The sequence below is a fragment of the Pollicipes pollicipes genome, unplaced genomic scaffold (genome assembly GCF_011947565.3).
Source record: "Pollicipes pollicipes isolate AB1234 unplaced genomic scaffold, Ppol_2.1 Scaffold_4881;HRSCAF=5763_pilon_pilon_pilon, whole genome shotgun sequence".
NCBI lineage: Eukaryota > Metazoa > Arthropoda > Thecostraca > Pollicipedomorpha > Pollicipedidae > Pollicipes > Pollicipes pollicipes.
The window spans coordinates 42,069,413-42,083,048 of record NW_023596576.1 but is presented as its reverse complement, the minus strand read 5'-3'; the positions used below and the strand labels follow the sequence as shown (position 1 = coordinate 42,083,048).

The following is a 13,636-nucleotide window of genomic DNA, read 5'->3' as shown; positions in this document are numbered from 1 at the left end:
CCCGGCCACGTGCGATCACACAGCGTTAACCATCTCTGCATTCATAATGCGCAGTTACTTGCGCAAATGTACATGCGCAAATGTGCTTGCACAAATGTGCATGCTACTTGGAGTGCTGACACTGTCAAAGGAGAGCTCACAGCAAGCGGATTGGGAAGTCACATGGCGTTTTAGTGGGCGCGTAACCCCCAGTGCGTTAATCAGCTGGCAGTTTACGTTTACATTTCGCCGGACGTTACGTCACGTTCACGTTTAGTCGGAACGTAGCCCTTCATTGCAACAATGGTGGGCAGTTACTTGCATGCGCATCTTCTCTATTCCCACATGTATGACGGGGGAATAACCTGAGCCCGCAACGGAAGTGTCCGAAAAGAACTTCCGTCCAGCATGCGGCACGACACCAATTCCCGTCAGCGGTGGGCTCACGCAGATGTCAGTTGCCGAGACTCCTCAGGCCCCCATGGCTCCACGGTAATGATATATCGGCTCGGGGCTCACGGCCTCCCGGGTGTGGGTACGGGAATAAGCGCATTGGGCTGCATATGGTGCGTCGCCGTGCTGGAAGCCGTCACCCCCATCCACCCACTCCTCCCGATCCTGAGCAGCGGAGATGAAGGTAAGCGTTTCCGCTCTTTGCTTAAGGACTACCACAACGGAACCGACCCAGGACAACGGTATTTACGAGACACGGTTTTATTTCATTTTCTGGAAGATGGGGTCGGAACGGATTTCGCCTCACACATAGTGCGCTTGTTCTGAGCTCCTGGCTGACGCCAGCCACTAGTCAGATCAAACTCAACCTCGCGTGGTGCAGGATCGAGCACGAACATCTACCTGAAAACGCCACTTCAAAAAAAATGTAATCCTGGATTATACTACGACGGCAAAAGTAGATAACAAAACATCACAGCATGAATGACGCGCGGTCGTTCCGCCGGGAGCTGGAGCGCCGGCGCGTGCGCGGGACGATGCCAAGGAACGCTGGACTAGGCGTGACGCCGGACGGAACGCTGCCAGCCGCGTCTACAGCCGCTGGTTCACCTCCGGGATGATCTGCGTCAGCATGTCCCACTGCTCCAGGTTCATGCAGAGTCCTGCCAGTCAGAGACGCTGGGTCGGCGACGGTGTGACGTGAAGACATTAGCACTCCTGATCAGCCACGAAGGAAGAGCACACTCCAAAACACGCACAAATAAAACGGCAGTACGGCAAAGCATGACACTGAAAGCCTCAAAGGTGATGCCGGGCATGAAAAAATGCATTGTTTTTTCATATTAGGTTGCTTAAAAAGAAGCAAGTGACAGACTCATTCACATGGTAGGCTCTATCAACTACTGACCCTTCTTTCCCGGCTTCTGTTCGCCCTTGTCGTCTGTCCAATACTCCCGAATGTCCACGAACGTTTTGCTCTTGAACTTGCGAATCTTGACAAAGCGCTGGGTGCCTATCTTCCACGTGGGCTCGCCGTTGACAACCTCGCATGAGTCTTTCGTTTCCGAGGGACGTGACTTCTTGACCGGCTTCACCTGAGGAAATAAAATGAGTTACAAGTGACCCCTATGGGATATTGAGCCGAAACGAGCGCGTGGGCCACTGAAACACCAAAGTTATTTGATATTTGTAAGAGCAAGTGGTAACCATCAGCTCGCTGATGCCAAAAAGTGGGGTTTATGTGGACGGTGCACAAAACCGTGTCACTAGAAAGCATTTGTGAGAACCTAATTCATACAATCCACCCTTAACCATCTCATCCCAGTAGTTCCAATGTACATATAATTTTATTCCCTGCTGGTTGAAACGACAACAGTTAACTCAAAAACAACATTCAGCAAGCAAATATGCAGCAATAGCAACAACAGCAGCAGACTATTACATGAATAATTATGAAATGGTGATACTATTGAATCATATAACAGCTGGCCAACAGTGCTATCTTACAGGTATAGTGCAATCAGTTCTACTGCTTTATGTGAATGCTATGTGACTCCTGACATCCATGCACCATGACCTCTCCTCTGATAGTGTCAGTGCTGTGCCAGGAGGGGGAGTATCAGGCTGTCGCCTCTGTGCCATGGGCCTTTTGTGCCACGGGCCTCTGTGCTATGGGCACTGCAGCTTTTTTGTGAGCTTTCCAAACATATGTCATGCCTCGGCGATTTCGTCGCTGATCAGAGCTTTGAGCCATGCTGATATTGCCCACACCAACAAAAAAAAATTTCAATCTGGCCAGTCCCTGACCTTGCACTGATCTAAACACCATAACCTGAGTGTTTGAGAGAGCTGTTCTACTGGTAGTCCTGCCAGCTGATCATCTTTGTCATCACTAATTTAAGTAGTGTCTCAGATTCCCCAATACATCAATCACTGGCAAAGACAATTAAAAACAAATATAGAGGGGTGAATGGAATGCAATGGTTTCCATGGGAGTCAAGTATCTATGACAGCAGCTGCATTGCAAGTGTATACAAACCTTAATTGCTTTGAAACTTTCATAGCCTATCAGATCTCCCCCTATACAAATTTTTGACTGAATTGTTTTTGTTTTAAAAATTTCCATTTTCTGTTGTGGAGAAAAACAATACTGGAAAAGCAATCTTATATTACACATCCAGGTGGTACGGTGAGGCCATTCATGCCTTGACAAAAATGCCTATGAAGAGCAGATACAAAATAAGTTGTTTTGGCATGTTAAGCAACATAGCCTTATCATCCCACAAAAGATAACTGCATGCATTGAGTTGGCTGCCTCCCTGTAACCCACTACTATTTAGCATGCAAAAGGCACATGAATAAAAGGTCAGCCAACCATGGCTATAAAAAGTGAGCACTCCTGAACTATCACTTAAACATGGTACTGGGTATATACAGGAAAAGGTGATGAATGTTGAGCTTCAAAGGTTGGATGAAAAGCAGCTCAAGCCCTAGCTAGCAAAAACTGACACCATGATAGCATTAACTGATTTTGATGTGGTCTGATCTTATCCACTACTGAACTGTAGAACAGGCTTATGTAGAGAAATGCATAAAAAAATGGAGTGAATTCTGCATTAGACCATGCAGCTATTGTTAAACATGCTAAAGCTGGCTTGTCAGAGAAGCATGCCCTGAAAGAAGGCTTGGTGAAACCTGCTTCCAGCTCTCATTCAGCCACACTACTGCCAGAAACATCAAATTTTCCAGAGTATGATGCCTGGCCTGGTTAATCTGTCTCTAGCTGATTGCGGATCCAGTATATGAAACTGAATGGCCACTGGCCACATTGTATGGTGTTTTGTTAGTTATGGGGTGTAACAGGCATTTCAACCTCACCAGGCTGTAACCCAAATCCTTCAATTGGTTTATTTGTTGTTTATTGGATCTGAGGACTTTCTTGCATGTTGTAGCAAATGAGGTTTGCTGAATTGTTTTCATTTCAACACTATAAACAGCAGGTGGGTGTGACAGGTTATTTCTCCCAAGTTCCAAAAAGTCTTTGGTATTGGATACAGCCATAAACTAAGATAATTTGGCCTCCAAACACCAAAGTCAATCAGTAAATATGTGTCAGTATTTCATGGTGCATTCAAAGCCTTAAGCAACATATTAGAATATTTAGTGTTGAAGGCACACATTTTGCTCCCAGCAAATATCTGCCAGTCTTGACTATCTAGCCCAACCTTGAGGCCAGACATGGATAGGTGCCAACCCAGCAAATCCATAGTACTTTGTGATAATGTTACTCCATCCTCATTCCAATTTTTGTACCAAATTCTACTATGTCACAGCCAGCAATGTAGCCACAATGTTTACTCTTGTTGCTTGGCAAATGTATGAATTTGATGTCAAATCAAGTAATCTTCTAAGCATTCTAGGAAATACAACTTCTATTTATTTCTTACTTCTGAGTATTCAAGATAATGAAAGAAAAGACAAAGTAGATCTACATGGAGCACTGAAAATTTGGTTGGGACATATGGGAAGCCAGTTCCATTTATCAAAAGATAGGAGGAGAACCAAGAATATGGAGATTTCATTCAAAGAGCTGTGAACTACTGGAATGGGCCCTTAAATCAAGTTGTAAGAAGTCCCCCTCCAGCAAAATTACAAAACTGTTTGGACAAGTCTCATCAATCTTGAGATCTCATTTATAGCTAAAGTCATGCAAGTCAGGTGGTAAGATTAGTTCTGAAGATGTGTGGGGATCCTGAGGTGAGCCAACCTTATGGACTCTTGTGACTCTTTGTTGGCCAGATGTCCATATCTTCATGTTTGATATCTTAATTTGAACCATTTCAGGGACAATTTCATACTTTGCCACTCCAAACCACAATTATGGCAACAACACATCACCGTTGCTTATTAGTTTTTTAGGGGGTCTCGACTTTGATGGTCATTCTGTGCCCATGCCATCATTTCACTGTCTGCTAGTAAACCAGTATGCATGGCAAGCATATCCGGGGTAACACGGACCCATTTTCTGAGTTTGAGATCATACATCTTTTCAGGGGAATATGGCTCACTACACAGCAGACTTACAAAGCCATGTGTTGGAACAGAGAAAACTTACATTATCACTACCGGAATCAGAGCTGTCTGAGTCCGATACCGTCCTCTTTGATTTTGCGCTGGCTTTCGGCATGTTGAAAGCTTGTCTTGTCACGGAGTCACGCACTAACCAATTCAAAGCTCCAGGGAATGGTATTGGCCAGGCAAGCAGCGTTTCGTGAAATAAGTGGGACTCCGTACTCCCGCAGCTACTCCAGGTACGCCGCTCTTCTTTCCTGAGACTGGCACCGTCCCGCCACCCCGGCGTTTGCTCTGGCGCTCTTCGTCGCACGCGATTCAGCTTCGGTGGTAAACACGTGCAAGATAGGCGAAACGTATTTACTGCCATAGTTTGCTCATAGGTATGATTTATACAAATACCTGACCGATGAGAATTTATTTAGTGCTGATGGAATAACCCTGACTCTTTCACTAGTTCTGAGAATGTGCGTTGCGTTAGATTGAGCCATTCCAAAAATAGCGAGGTATTGGGGGTTGAATGGCCGTAGGATTGATTGGGCTAAATCCAGCGTCACGGGTCAGACCAGCACAGCTTGGTGGCCAAGCATGAATTACGTTACGCATTTTTGTTATCTTACGCGAGGGAATTTTCCATTGAATGTCATCGTTCGCTGTTCCTTAATTTTATCGCTTTACTCTTAGGCTGCATTCCCCGTACCTCCCACCATTGCGTTACGCGGGGATTTTCCAGTTTATCGGCGTTTCCTTCAACTCGGCTTTTGCCGTCCGCGTAACTAGGAGTGATGGCTCCTTATTTTTTCAGCAATATTGTCATGCTCACCCGACGGATTTTTCTCAAACACCAAGCGGCAATCACGAGATTCCTAAAGCCCCGCTTACATAAAAGTAACAAGTGCTGCGACTGACTCAATTTAGATGAAGTTCCCGTGTAGTTTTTGAAGTTACGCATTCGCATAACGACATTGTGTAATGCATAATGTTATGAACACTTTTCAGAGATGGTGGCTGTACCCGCCAATAATCAGCCTCACAGAAAAGTTCCCTGGAAGTGATACGTATGCCGGCAATAAGCACATTTGCTTAGATTAATCATGCATGTCGCTGTTGATGACGTCCGTTGGCTAGATGGTCCACTGCATTGATTTGCAGGTAATTACCATCGAGTCAATTCCCTGTCATAAAACGACTGCCAGGGGTGACTACAAACAGTGATGAAAGCATTCGCGCACCGACATCGCGTGGTCTTTTACGAAACAGATGCTTTCGTCCTAACATGACCAGCAAGCGTCACTTTACTGGGTTTCCGCAGCTAGCACTCATACATTCACACTGACTCCTGCATGCTTGTCACCGGTCATATTTAAGGGAGGCCTGAAGTGTGGTCACTACACACTGTCTGCAGCTTATGTGTAGTGACCAGACCCCTACGAGCGCAACCGTGCAGCCATACACCACCCTTTCCTCGGAATTTGTCCTCAGTAAATAGTAGCCACCTGGTGCAAGGTTCACTACGGGATCATAATACAGCCCCCAACTTCACTCGTCACAGAATAATGCCGGCATCTCTCACCGGCTCTAAATATTTTGGTGCCGGAATCACACATCGGCACGCCGGGATCCGTCATTGGCTCGTAATATTTTGTCACAGGAATCACACCTCGGCGCGCCGGAATCCCCCATCGGCTCGTATGTGCGAACCTCGGCATCTGGAATCGTTGTGATGATTCTGACAAAGGTATCATCAGTCAGCGAATTCACTGCCGCTGCTCAGGGTCAGTTACTCACGGACATCTCATCAAACCCCGTTCTCTGGTCATGGGTGTGGATTGCTGAAAATGATTGGAGAGGCCAGAGACCTGGAAGTTGCCATAAGGAGGCAGGTAGGAAAAATTTCTCGGATGTAGTCCACTTATGTTTTGGTTTCTGGCAATCAGTCATAAGCATATATGTATATGTATATATATATATATATATATATATATATGTGTGTGTGTGTGTGTGTGTGTGTGTGTGTGTCTGTATATATATATATATATATATATATATATATATATATATAATCACCCTACCACATCTTTTTGTAATTCATGTGCGTAGCCACCGCGGTCACATATGGAAAGCTGGCAGGTTTAATCAGCTTGGTAAAAACGTATTTTTCTGAAGCTAATGTGGTGCAACTGCACCTCCCTCTTGCAAACCAAAAAGCAAAATATGTGTACACTTTACCATTCTGTGCCTCTGTAGTTATTTAATTAACAAATTTATGCATTCAGAAGAAAAGTGTCCGCAGTATTTCTAGCGTTGCATTCCGTTTACATGAAGCTTCTTGACATTTCTACATTGCCATCGATAAACCATGTGTATTTTAGTTAATGTAAAACAAAACATAAGCACTCTTCCTCGCATCACGTAAGAAAGAGGCTTTCAACCTTTCTCCAAAATGCTTAGGCACATGGCCTGAGGTTATTTGAAGTAGGCGCATGCTCTAGATGACATCTTCCCCGCTCACTTCATCAAACACGCATTGACAGCCAGCTGTAATCCAGGGAGGTTCTGTTCCAAGCTGTTGTGCCACTGAAGGGAGCGCGACTCTTACCCGTTTCAGTTCGAATGTGTGGCAAATGAAACGAGCATAATGTTAATGCCACGCGCAGGGCAGGTCGATTGTAAAAGTGTTGCCAGTGGAGCTGGTTCCTCAGTGACCATGCTCGTCTGGGAAGGCTTAACCTTTGTTCAGAGCCGAGAAGTGGAAGAATTACGTAACATAGCCTTGGCTACGCGACCTCTCAAGCTTTAGGACAAACATTCTGATGACTGACGTTGCAATCTCCGCAGGCCGCGCTGGGTCGGTCTCCTCTTGAATGTTAAGCGGTGGTCGGCAAGCGGATAAAAATGGCAACGTTTTTGTAAGAGGCACCTCTGAAGGCTATAGGATATCGATTTGCATGTGTAGAACGTCGTCAGGAGCATGCTTTACCTGCGCAATTTATTTATCTATGATAGAAACGGATTAGCATTCACAGCACTGCGATCCGTTGTCAGAATTTGGTGCTGAAACTAGATAAGTAAACACAGAATTTCTTTTTGCTGGTTTTTTATCTGTACAGGGGATATCTTTAAATGTTGCATGTGAACCTTTTCCCCAGTCTAATTTTGAGCCGTACGAATACATTTTAAAAGACTTTCGGAGGCATTATTTGACGGCGGCTGTTCTGGCGCGTCTGGTGCTCGCCGCCCGGTGTTGGCCCGTCAACGCCGCTCAGTTTGATGGAAACTGCAACCTCGGCCATCGGTGTTCTTGCTTGTAAGGTTACGAGTACGCAGGCTCAAGGTTTTAAGTCATTTGTTAGACTTGTTGCGTCGGAGCGAGGATGGACGCGGAGGTGCAATTTTCCAAAATGGGTTGGGGAAGGCTGAGCCAAGGAAGTTGACCTAACCTGCTCTCAAATCCTGATTACTTTCTGGATTTCGGTCACTTCTTTTTGCGTCATTGGTAACAAAATTGAACTAAAAACGCTATTTGGTCGGTTTCAAAATTGTTTTGATAGTGAGGAACTACTTCCCTTTTGAAAACGGTGTGACAGTGATAACGATAACAAACGAAGATAACGATACAGATCGTAATGCGTTTAGGACCTGTACCGTACCCGCTGTGACCGCACTAGCTGCATTTCATTGGCCCAGTGTTTCCTTTTTAGCTCATGTGCATTTGGGTCGGGGTTCAGAAGATCATTGAAATGGATTAAGGAGAGTGTCCCACATTTATATGGGTTTAAAAAGAAAAATACATTTTGAAGATTATTCGGTGCAGTTCACAGTCTTGTCCTTCACAAGACCTAAAATCCTCGAGTTTCTCAGCGTCGTTCAGGCATGTATGACGCTATAGTAACGACATTCAAATCCTGCCACCCCACGGACCATGCGGTGTTCAAGGCCAATAAGGGTATATCGTTGAGCCATTCAGATCTGGCGTCTGTGAGCACGATTTCCAACTCCAGTGGACGCCAACTGGTTCCCACTCCATATGGAGCAAGCTGTGCAAGTTCCAATTACGAATCACGTTTCACGCTACGTAATATAAGAAGTTGGACATGGTTGTTAGTTATTACGGAAATGAGGCTTATGATCGAATAACTTAAGAATGGCGCCATAACTGAGTTTATGAATGTAAGCAAACTTCTTAAACTCACGGAAAATGTGCAAAAACACCAAGAGCAACGGCCAAAACACGAGCACAGAACGGAATTCGACTCGGCGCCGCGATCTTATTTCGGCGGGTCGAAATACTATATGTGCGTGCTAAGGTGGCAATCTCGCACGGCTAGTTTGGCAGCACCTCAATGTCATACAAACTTTCCATTGACGCAAAGCATATCCCTTATCGACGCATGTGGCCAATAATTGGCACACAGACTCCAGTTTCGCATGAGGGGCCTCTGCCTGAAATAGGGTAGAGAACTGCGATGAAACCCCTGACTGACTGAAACACGGACCTGATCTTCTTCTGTCTCATTAAGGACTTCCATCATCAATGAGCACATCCACTCCCATTGCCAGAGGTTCCCGACCAACGCAATAGGCCCTCTAGCACTCTGGGTCCAATCTCTGTCCCTGTTCCGCAAATGTCACCCCGGCCGACTCGGAGCCCCCACCGACAAGGACCCTTCCGTGGCCCCTAACCGACGCAGGGGCCTCATTGTCTCAGGAATCCCGACCAACGCAAATCGCGAGTCCCAGCTTCCTTTTTGTTTGGGAAATGGGCCCCCGGGGCTTAGACCGACACAGAGCCAACGGCGTTGGTGTTCTCTGACCAAAATAGAGGTCCTCGTCGTCTTAGGGTGACCCCAAGCGGTGTAAGACACTCTGACTGGCATTTCAGGGCCCGGTCCTGTAGATCGGGTTCCTTAATGTGGCCTACAGCGAGTCCCTCGTACCTTCCAGTCAGACACTTGATCGAAAGCCCTTCTGCGGGCCCCTCGAACACTGTCCCAGGCCGATTCCGGCCCCCTTCCCATACAGGACCCTTGTCATGCACCGTGATCCCCAAATCGATACAGGGGCCCTTCATTGTCTCAGTGGCCCCGACTGATGTAAATCGTGGCCTTGTCAATGCTTGGGAAATTGGTCCTGAATCCTAGACCTAGCGCCGGATTAATCTGGTTGCGAATCCGTCACGTGTCACGGTCGTTAAGCCTCGGCCGCAGGGGTGTAGTTTCGCAAAATAGGCCGGTGGAGGCTGAGCGGCGTAGCCTAGTTTTAACTACACTAAAAATACACATTTTCCGATTTGGCCCACCTTTCTTTCAGCGTAATGTAGTCTGATTTCCATCCAATTGAGTGGGAAACTACAGCACTGTACTTATACATTTTCTTCGCTCTGCCTCGGCGAAAGATGGTATCGGGCAACATTATCACTTCGCTTGGCGTCGATCGCAGAAACCACGCTTCGGTAATCGACGCAAGTCGATGTTATTTGGCTTCAGATGTTTTTGGACGTGTATGGCTGTGGGAGTGAAGGCGTAAGCTGACGTGCGCAACTATTAAAAGCTGCCGTAAGGTGGGCTGCAGACTGCAACGCACCACTCGCGTCAGGCATGTTCGACACGGCTAATGCTGTTTTGCTGGTGGCTGTCGGACGACTGCGGCTATCGGTCCAGGCGGCTGGTGTCGATGGTCAAGTTTTCATAATTGTTCCATCAAATATCCGCGTCGAATTGGAGGCTGGTACTTATCAAGTGCTTTTCTCGACCGTTGCCGGCTAAAATTTGTTTCACATTTCTGGATGACAACTTTTGGCCGGTTTGTTTTCATTTTCCGATGAGACATCGTATCGTATCGTGGCAAAATAACGCAACTTGCTGCAGTCTGCCAATGTTTAGCATCATGAAATAATGTCTAAGCATTCCGAGAGTTGAATTAACAATATCAGAGCCAACGAAACATATTCACCGTTTAATGAGAAACATGCATCATGCAAGAAAAAACAGAAAATACCTAAGTGAACACGGTACGAACACGGGACTTCTACGATATGACTAGCTCAGTCACCTGCATTCAACTGAGCGTGACATCGTGGTTTTCATTTTCTGTCCCTTCACCCGTGAAGTAATTGGTAGAAACCTTCTTTAGGCCCGATATAATTTGTATTTCCCATTTGTACTGCCCTGCTTGTACTTTGGCTCTAGAAGGTTGCGGGGTCAAACTCGCTGCTGGGGGGGGGGGCAAATCGGACTTGGGTGGGGGGGGGGGGGCAGCGCCCCACCCAAAATAATAAAGATTGATGCCCGTGCTCTGGCTGCATGTCAATCCACTAACAGAAAAGTCAACCAACTTTGGACAGCTGAAAGAGTGAGTCTCACGTTCTCCGAGTCGCCAATCCATCAACGGTACCATACATGTGCTACTGCCGCTCTCACCAGCGGCTACCGACGTGCAAAAAATGCGTTCCACCTCATCTGTGAGTCGCGGGAAGATCGAGGGAACAGCCAACTCCCTGATTTCTGTAAGGAGCAGGACCACGGCTAAACAACTGCCTATGTGCCGCGTATGACTTTCTCCATCGCCCCCCCCCCCCCCTCCCCCAGAGGAGCAATAACGCAAAGCATCTGTGACACATTTCGCCCGTAGTGGCAAAAATCCTTTCATTAAACTCGTGCAAAATTCACTGTCGCCCCAAGCTGTGCGCGGTAAATGGGCTATGCAAGTTAATCAATTTGACGCACAAATATGGACCTGACCACGAAGCGTCCACTCTCATGGAACGAAATTCAGGCTGCGCATTATTCATTAATCTGCCGTTTTCCTAATGTTTTGTTTTGTTTTGTTCACTGAAGCGCATAGAAAAATAACGGACAGAGGTCGGCGCATTAGATAACAACAAACATTAGCTACAAAGGTGTATATTAGACATGCTAATTAGTGTGATACGAAAAAACATAATACAAGCATGAAAAAGAGTACGATATACAACAGAACAGAACTTATGTGCAAACACGTAATCTGGAAAGGACTTACAGAACGCATATTCTTGACTGTCTAAAAAGAGAAAAAATGGCCGGGGATCTCAGAATCACCGAAGCGTCGCCGATTCCCCCGCCGGGCTCACGTGGCAGAGAGGTGGAGGCGCCGAGTGTCCAGCCGTCGACGCGCCAGGCCCATAGGGCTCCCCACACCGTACCCGTCTCGCTGTCTGAATGCTCCCATGTACTGGTTGAACGTGTCCCCGTGCTCCGACGAGGCTGGTGTTTTTAAAGGGCTGTCTCATATTGATCGTCCTGGCGCGCATATCCGGAGCGAGCACTCGGGCCGAACGTAGCAAGCAAAACCGTACTCGCACATTGAAAAAACAGCATGTGGCCCGCGTTAGACAGATACACAGCGCGCCACAGTTATTGTTGAACTCCCATCGACTGGTAACATGCTGATCACGCTGAGCGAAGAATGTCATCTCCCCGCGGTCGTGCCGTGGAACTAGGCACAACGCTCCTCAAAGGTAGCGTCCACCCGGCGTCTACTTGGCTAGAAGTGCAAGAAACGCCAGGCGTTGTGATGAGAGGAGCAGTGGCGTAGCAGAGGGGAGGCTTTCAGGGTCATGTCCTTGGAGGTGGCGGAGGATATGCGGGGTCTAAGACCCCAGCGCTTCTTGACAGTGTAAAGGGGGTGTTCCAGTAACAGTAACAAATTGTTACGTCGAAGTGTTCAGTGTCATCAGGCTCTCGGCGTCAGGGGAGTGACCCATGTATCATGCATCCCACTGAGGGCCGCCAGATCAACCATGGGTATCACGCCACGTGTTAACAGAATAATCAAAATATGATGTAATTTGTTATAATTAATTAACTTAAAAACGCCCTAAGAAATCGCTGCAAAATTTTCAGCACCTACCAATTAATGAGCTCTGCGCCTTGTGTCAAAATAACAACGATGAGACCATGATAGATCAAGCGTAAGTGACGTCAGAGTGACGTCATGTTTCTTTATTTGTTCATACCAGCACATAGCCGAAGACAGATTGACACACGAGACGAACAAAAGAACATACCTTAATCTGTAAACAGGAAATGTGAGCCAATTTGTCCATCATTCAAATGCCTTGTCCTTATGTTGTTTCAGTGATGCGCATCGAAAAATCGGCATGTCAAATAACAAAACATATTGATAAAAAGTACAGTTAGCGTTATTTGCTTTCAAGGACAAAGATTTGGAAAAAAATGAGAGAGCATGCCCTAGGTACGACTATAAATGATGCTTGTATCAGGTTTCAAGCAAAAATCTATAAAGATGACTGAGTTATGGCTTGAAATGCATCGCAGCGTATGTTGCTCGTGCCCAGATGCCGGGCCCTTGGCGGCGGGCGGCGGTGCTCGGGTCTGCCGCAGCGGCGCGGTGACGGGGCGGCGGAAGCCCTTTATCAGTTTGCCATGCAAACCAACGCCCATGTGACTAGTGACGTGGTTGAAGGGTGTCAGGTTGCGTTTTCGGCAGTACTGAACCGTCGAAAACAGCGCAAAAATCGATCGATCTGCTTGTTTGCAACCGATGTCATTCATTTGACAGTGACCTTGCACAGTTTATGAACAAGTAACCGCTCTTGTTCACGTGTCTGATACTTAAAACTCTGGCTAAGCTCTTCCACTTCTCGTTCAGATGGTTCAAATATGGCGCAAACGAATGGACGAAAATTGACATACATACCAAGGTTTCAGCTCTCAATTGCATGACAAGTGACCTTGGCTCTAGGATTGGTGCGACGCGTGTAACATTGGTCTTTCCATGTAGCATGTTTGATCAGAATGCAATGATTTCACACAATGAGATACGCTTCTAAATGGAATGCGTTGTGGGAGTGGTCGGATAATCCAAAGTAACATTTTTAGAGTTTGGCCTTGTCCTGTGATCTTAATACACACTTAACCTTAGGTTTGTTGTACGGTTTGAGACCGTACGCTGCGGCACTACCCACTGCTATTTGAATTGTTGATTTCGGCCTAGCCGTTCTTGAGGTAAGCAGGTGAGAGGTAATTTGCTCCCTTCGGCCCATGGTGTACCGCTGAGGAGTCCGGTCAATGTCGGGTTAAGGGCCCTTATAGCTGCTTAGAGACCTGTGACCCTTCAACTCCCCTGCTGGACA

General features: G+C 46.7%; 1 protein-coding gene across 1 annotated transcript; it reads right to left on the bottom strand.

Annotated features, from left to right (window-relative positions):
* Positions 1-677: 677 nt before the first annotated feature.
* Positions 678-4,710, bottom strand: LOC119101202 (activated RNA polymerase II transcriptional coactivator p15). The gene is made up of 3 exons (XM_037224496.1): positions 4,547-4,710; positions 1,340-1,526; positions 678-1,094 (listed from the first exon to the last, which is right to left on the bottom strand). Exons 1-3 carry the CDS (start codon positions 4,616-4,618, stop codon positions 1,024-1,026), a joined length of 330 nt encoding a protein of 109 aa, XP_037080391.1. The 5' UTR covers positions 4,619-4,710; the 3' UTR covers positions 678-1,023.
* Between the last annotated feature and the right edge of the window lie 8,926 nt (positions 4,711-13,636).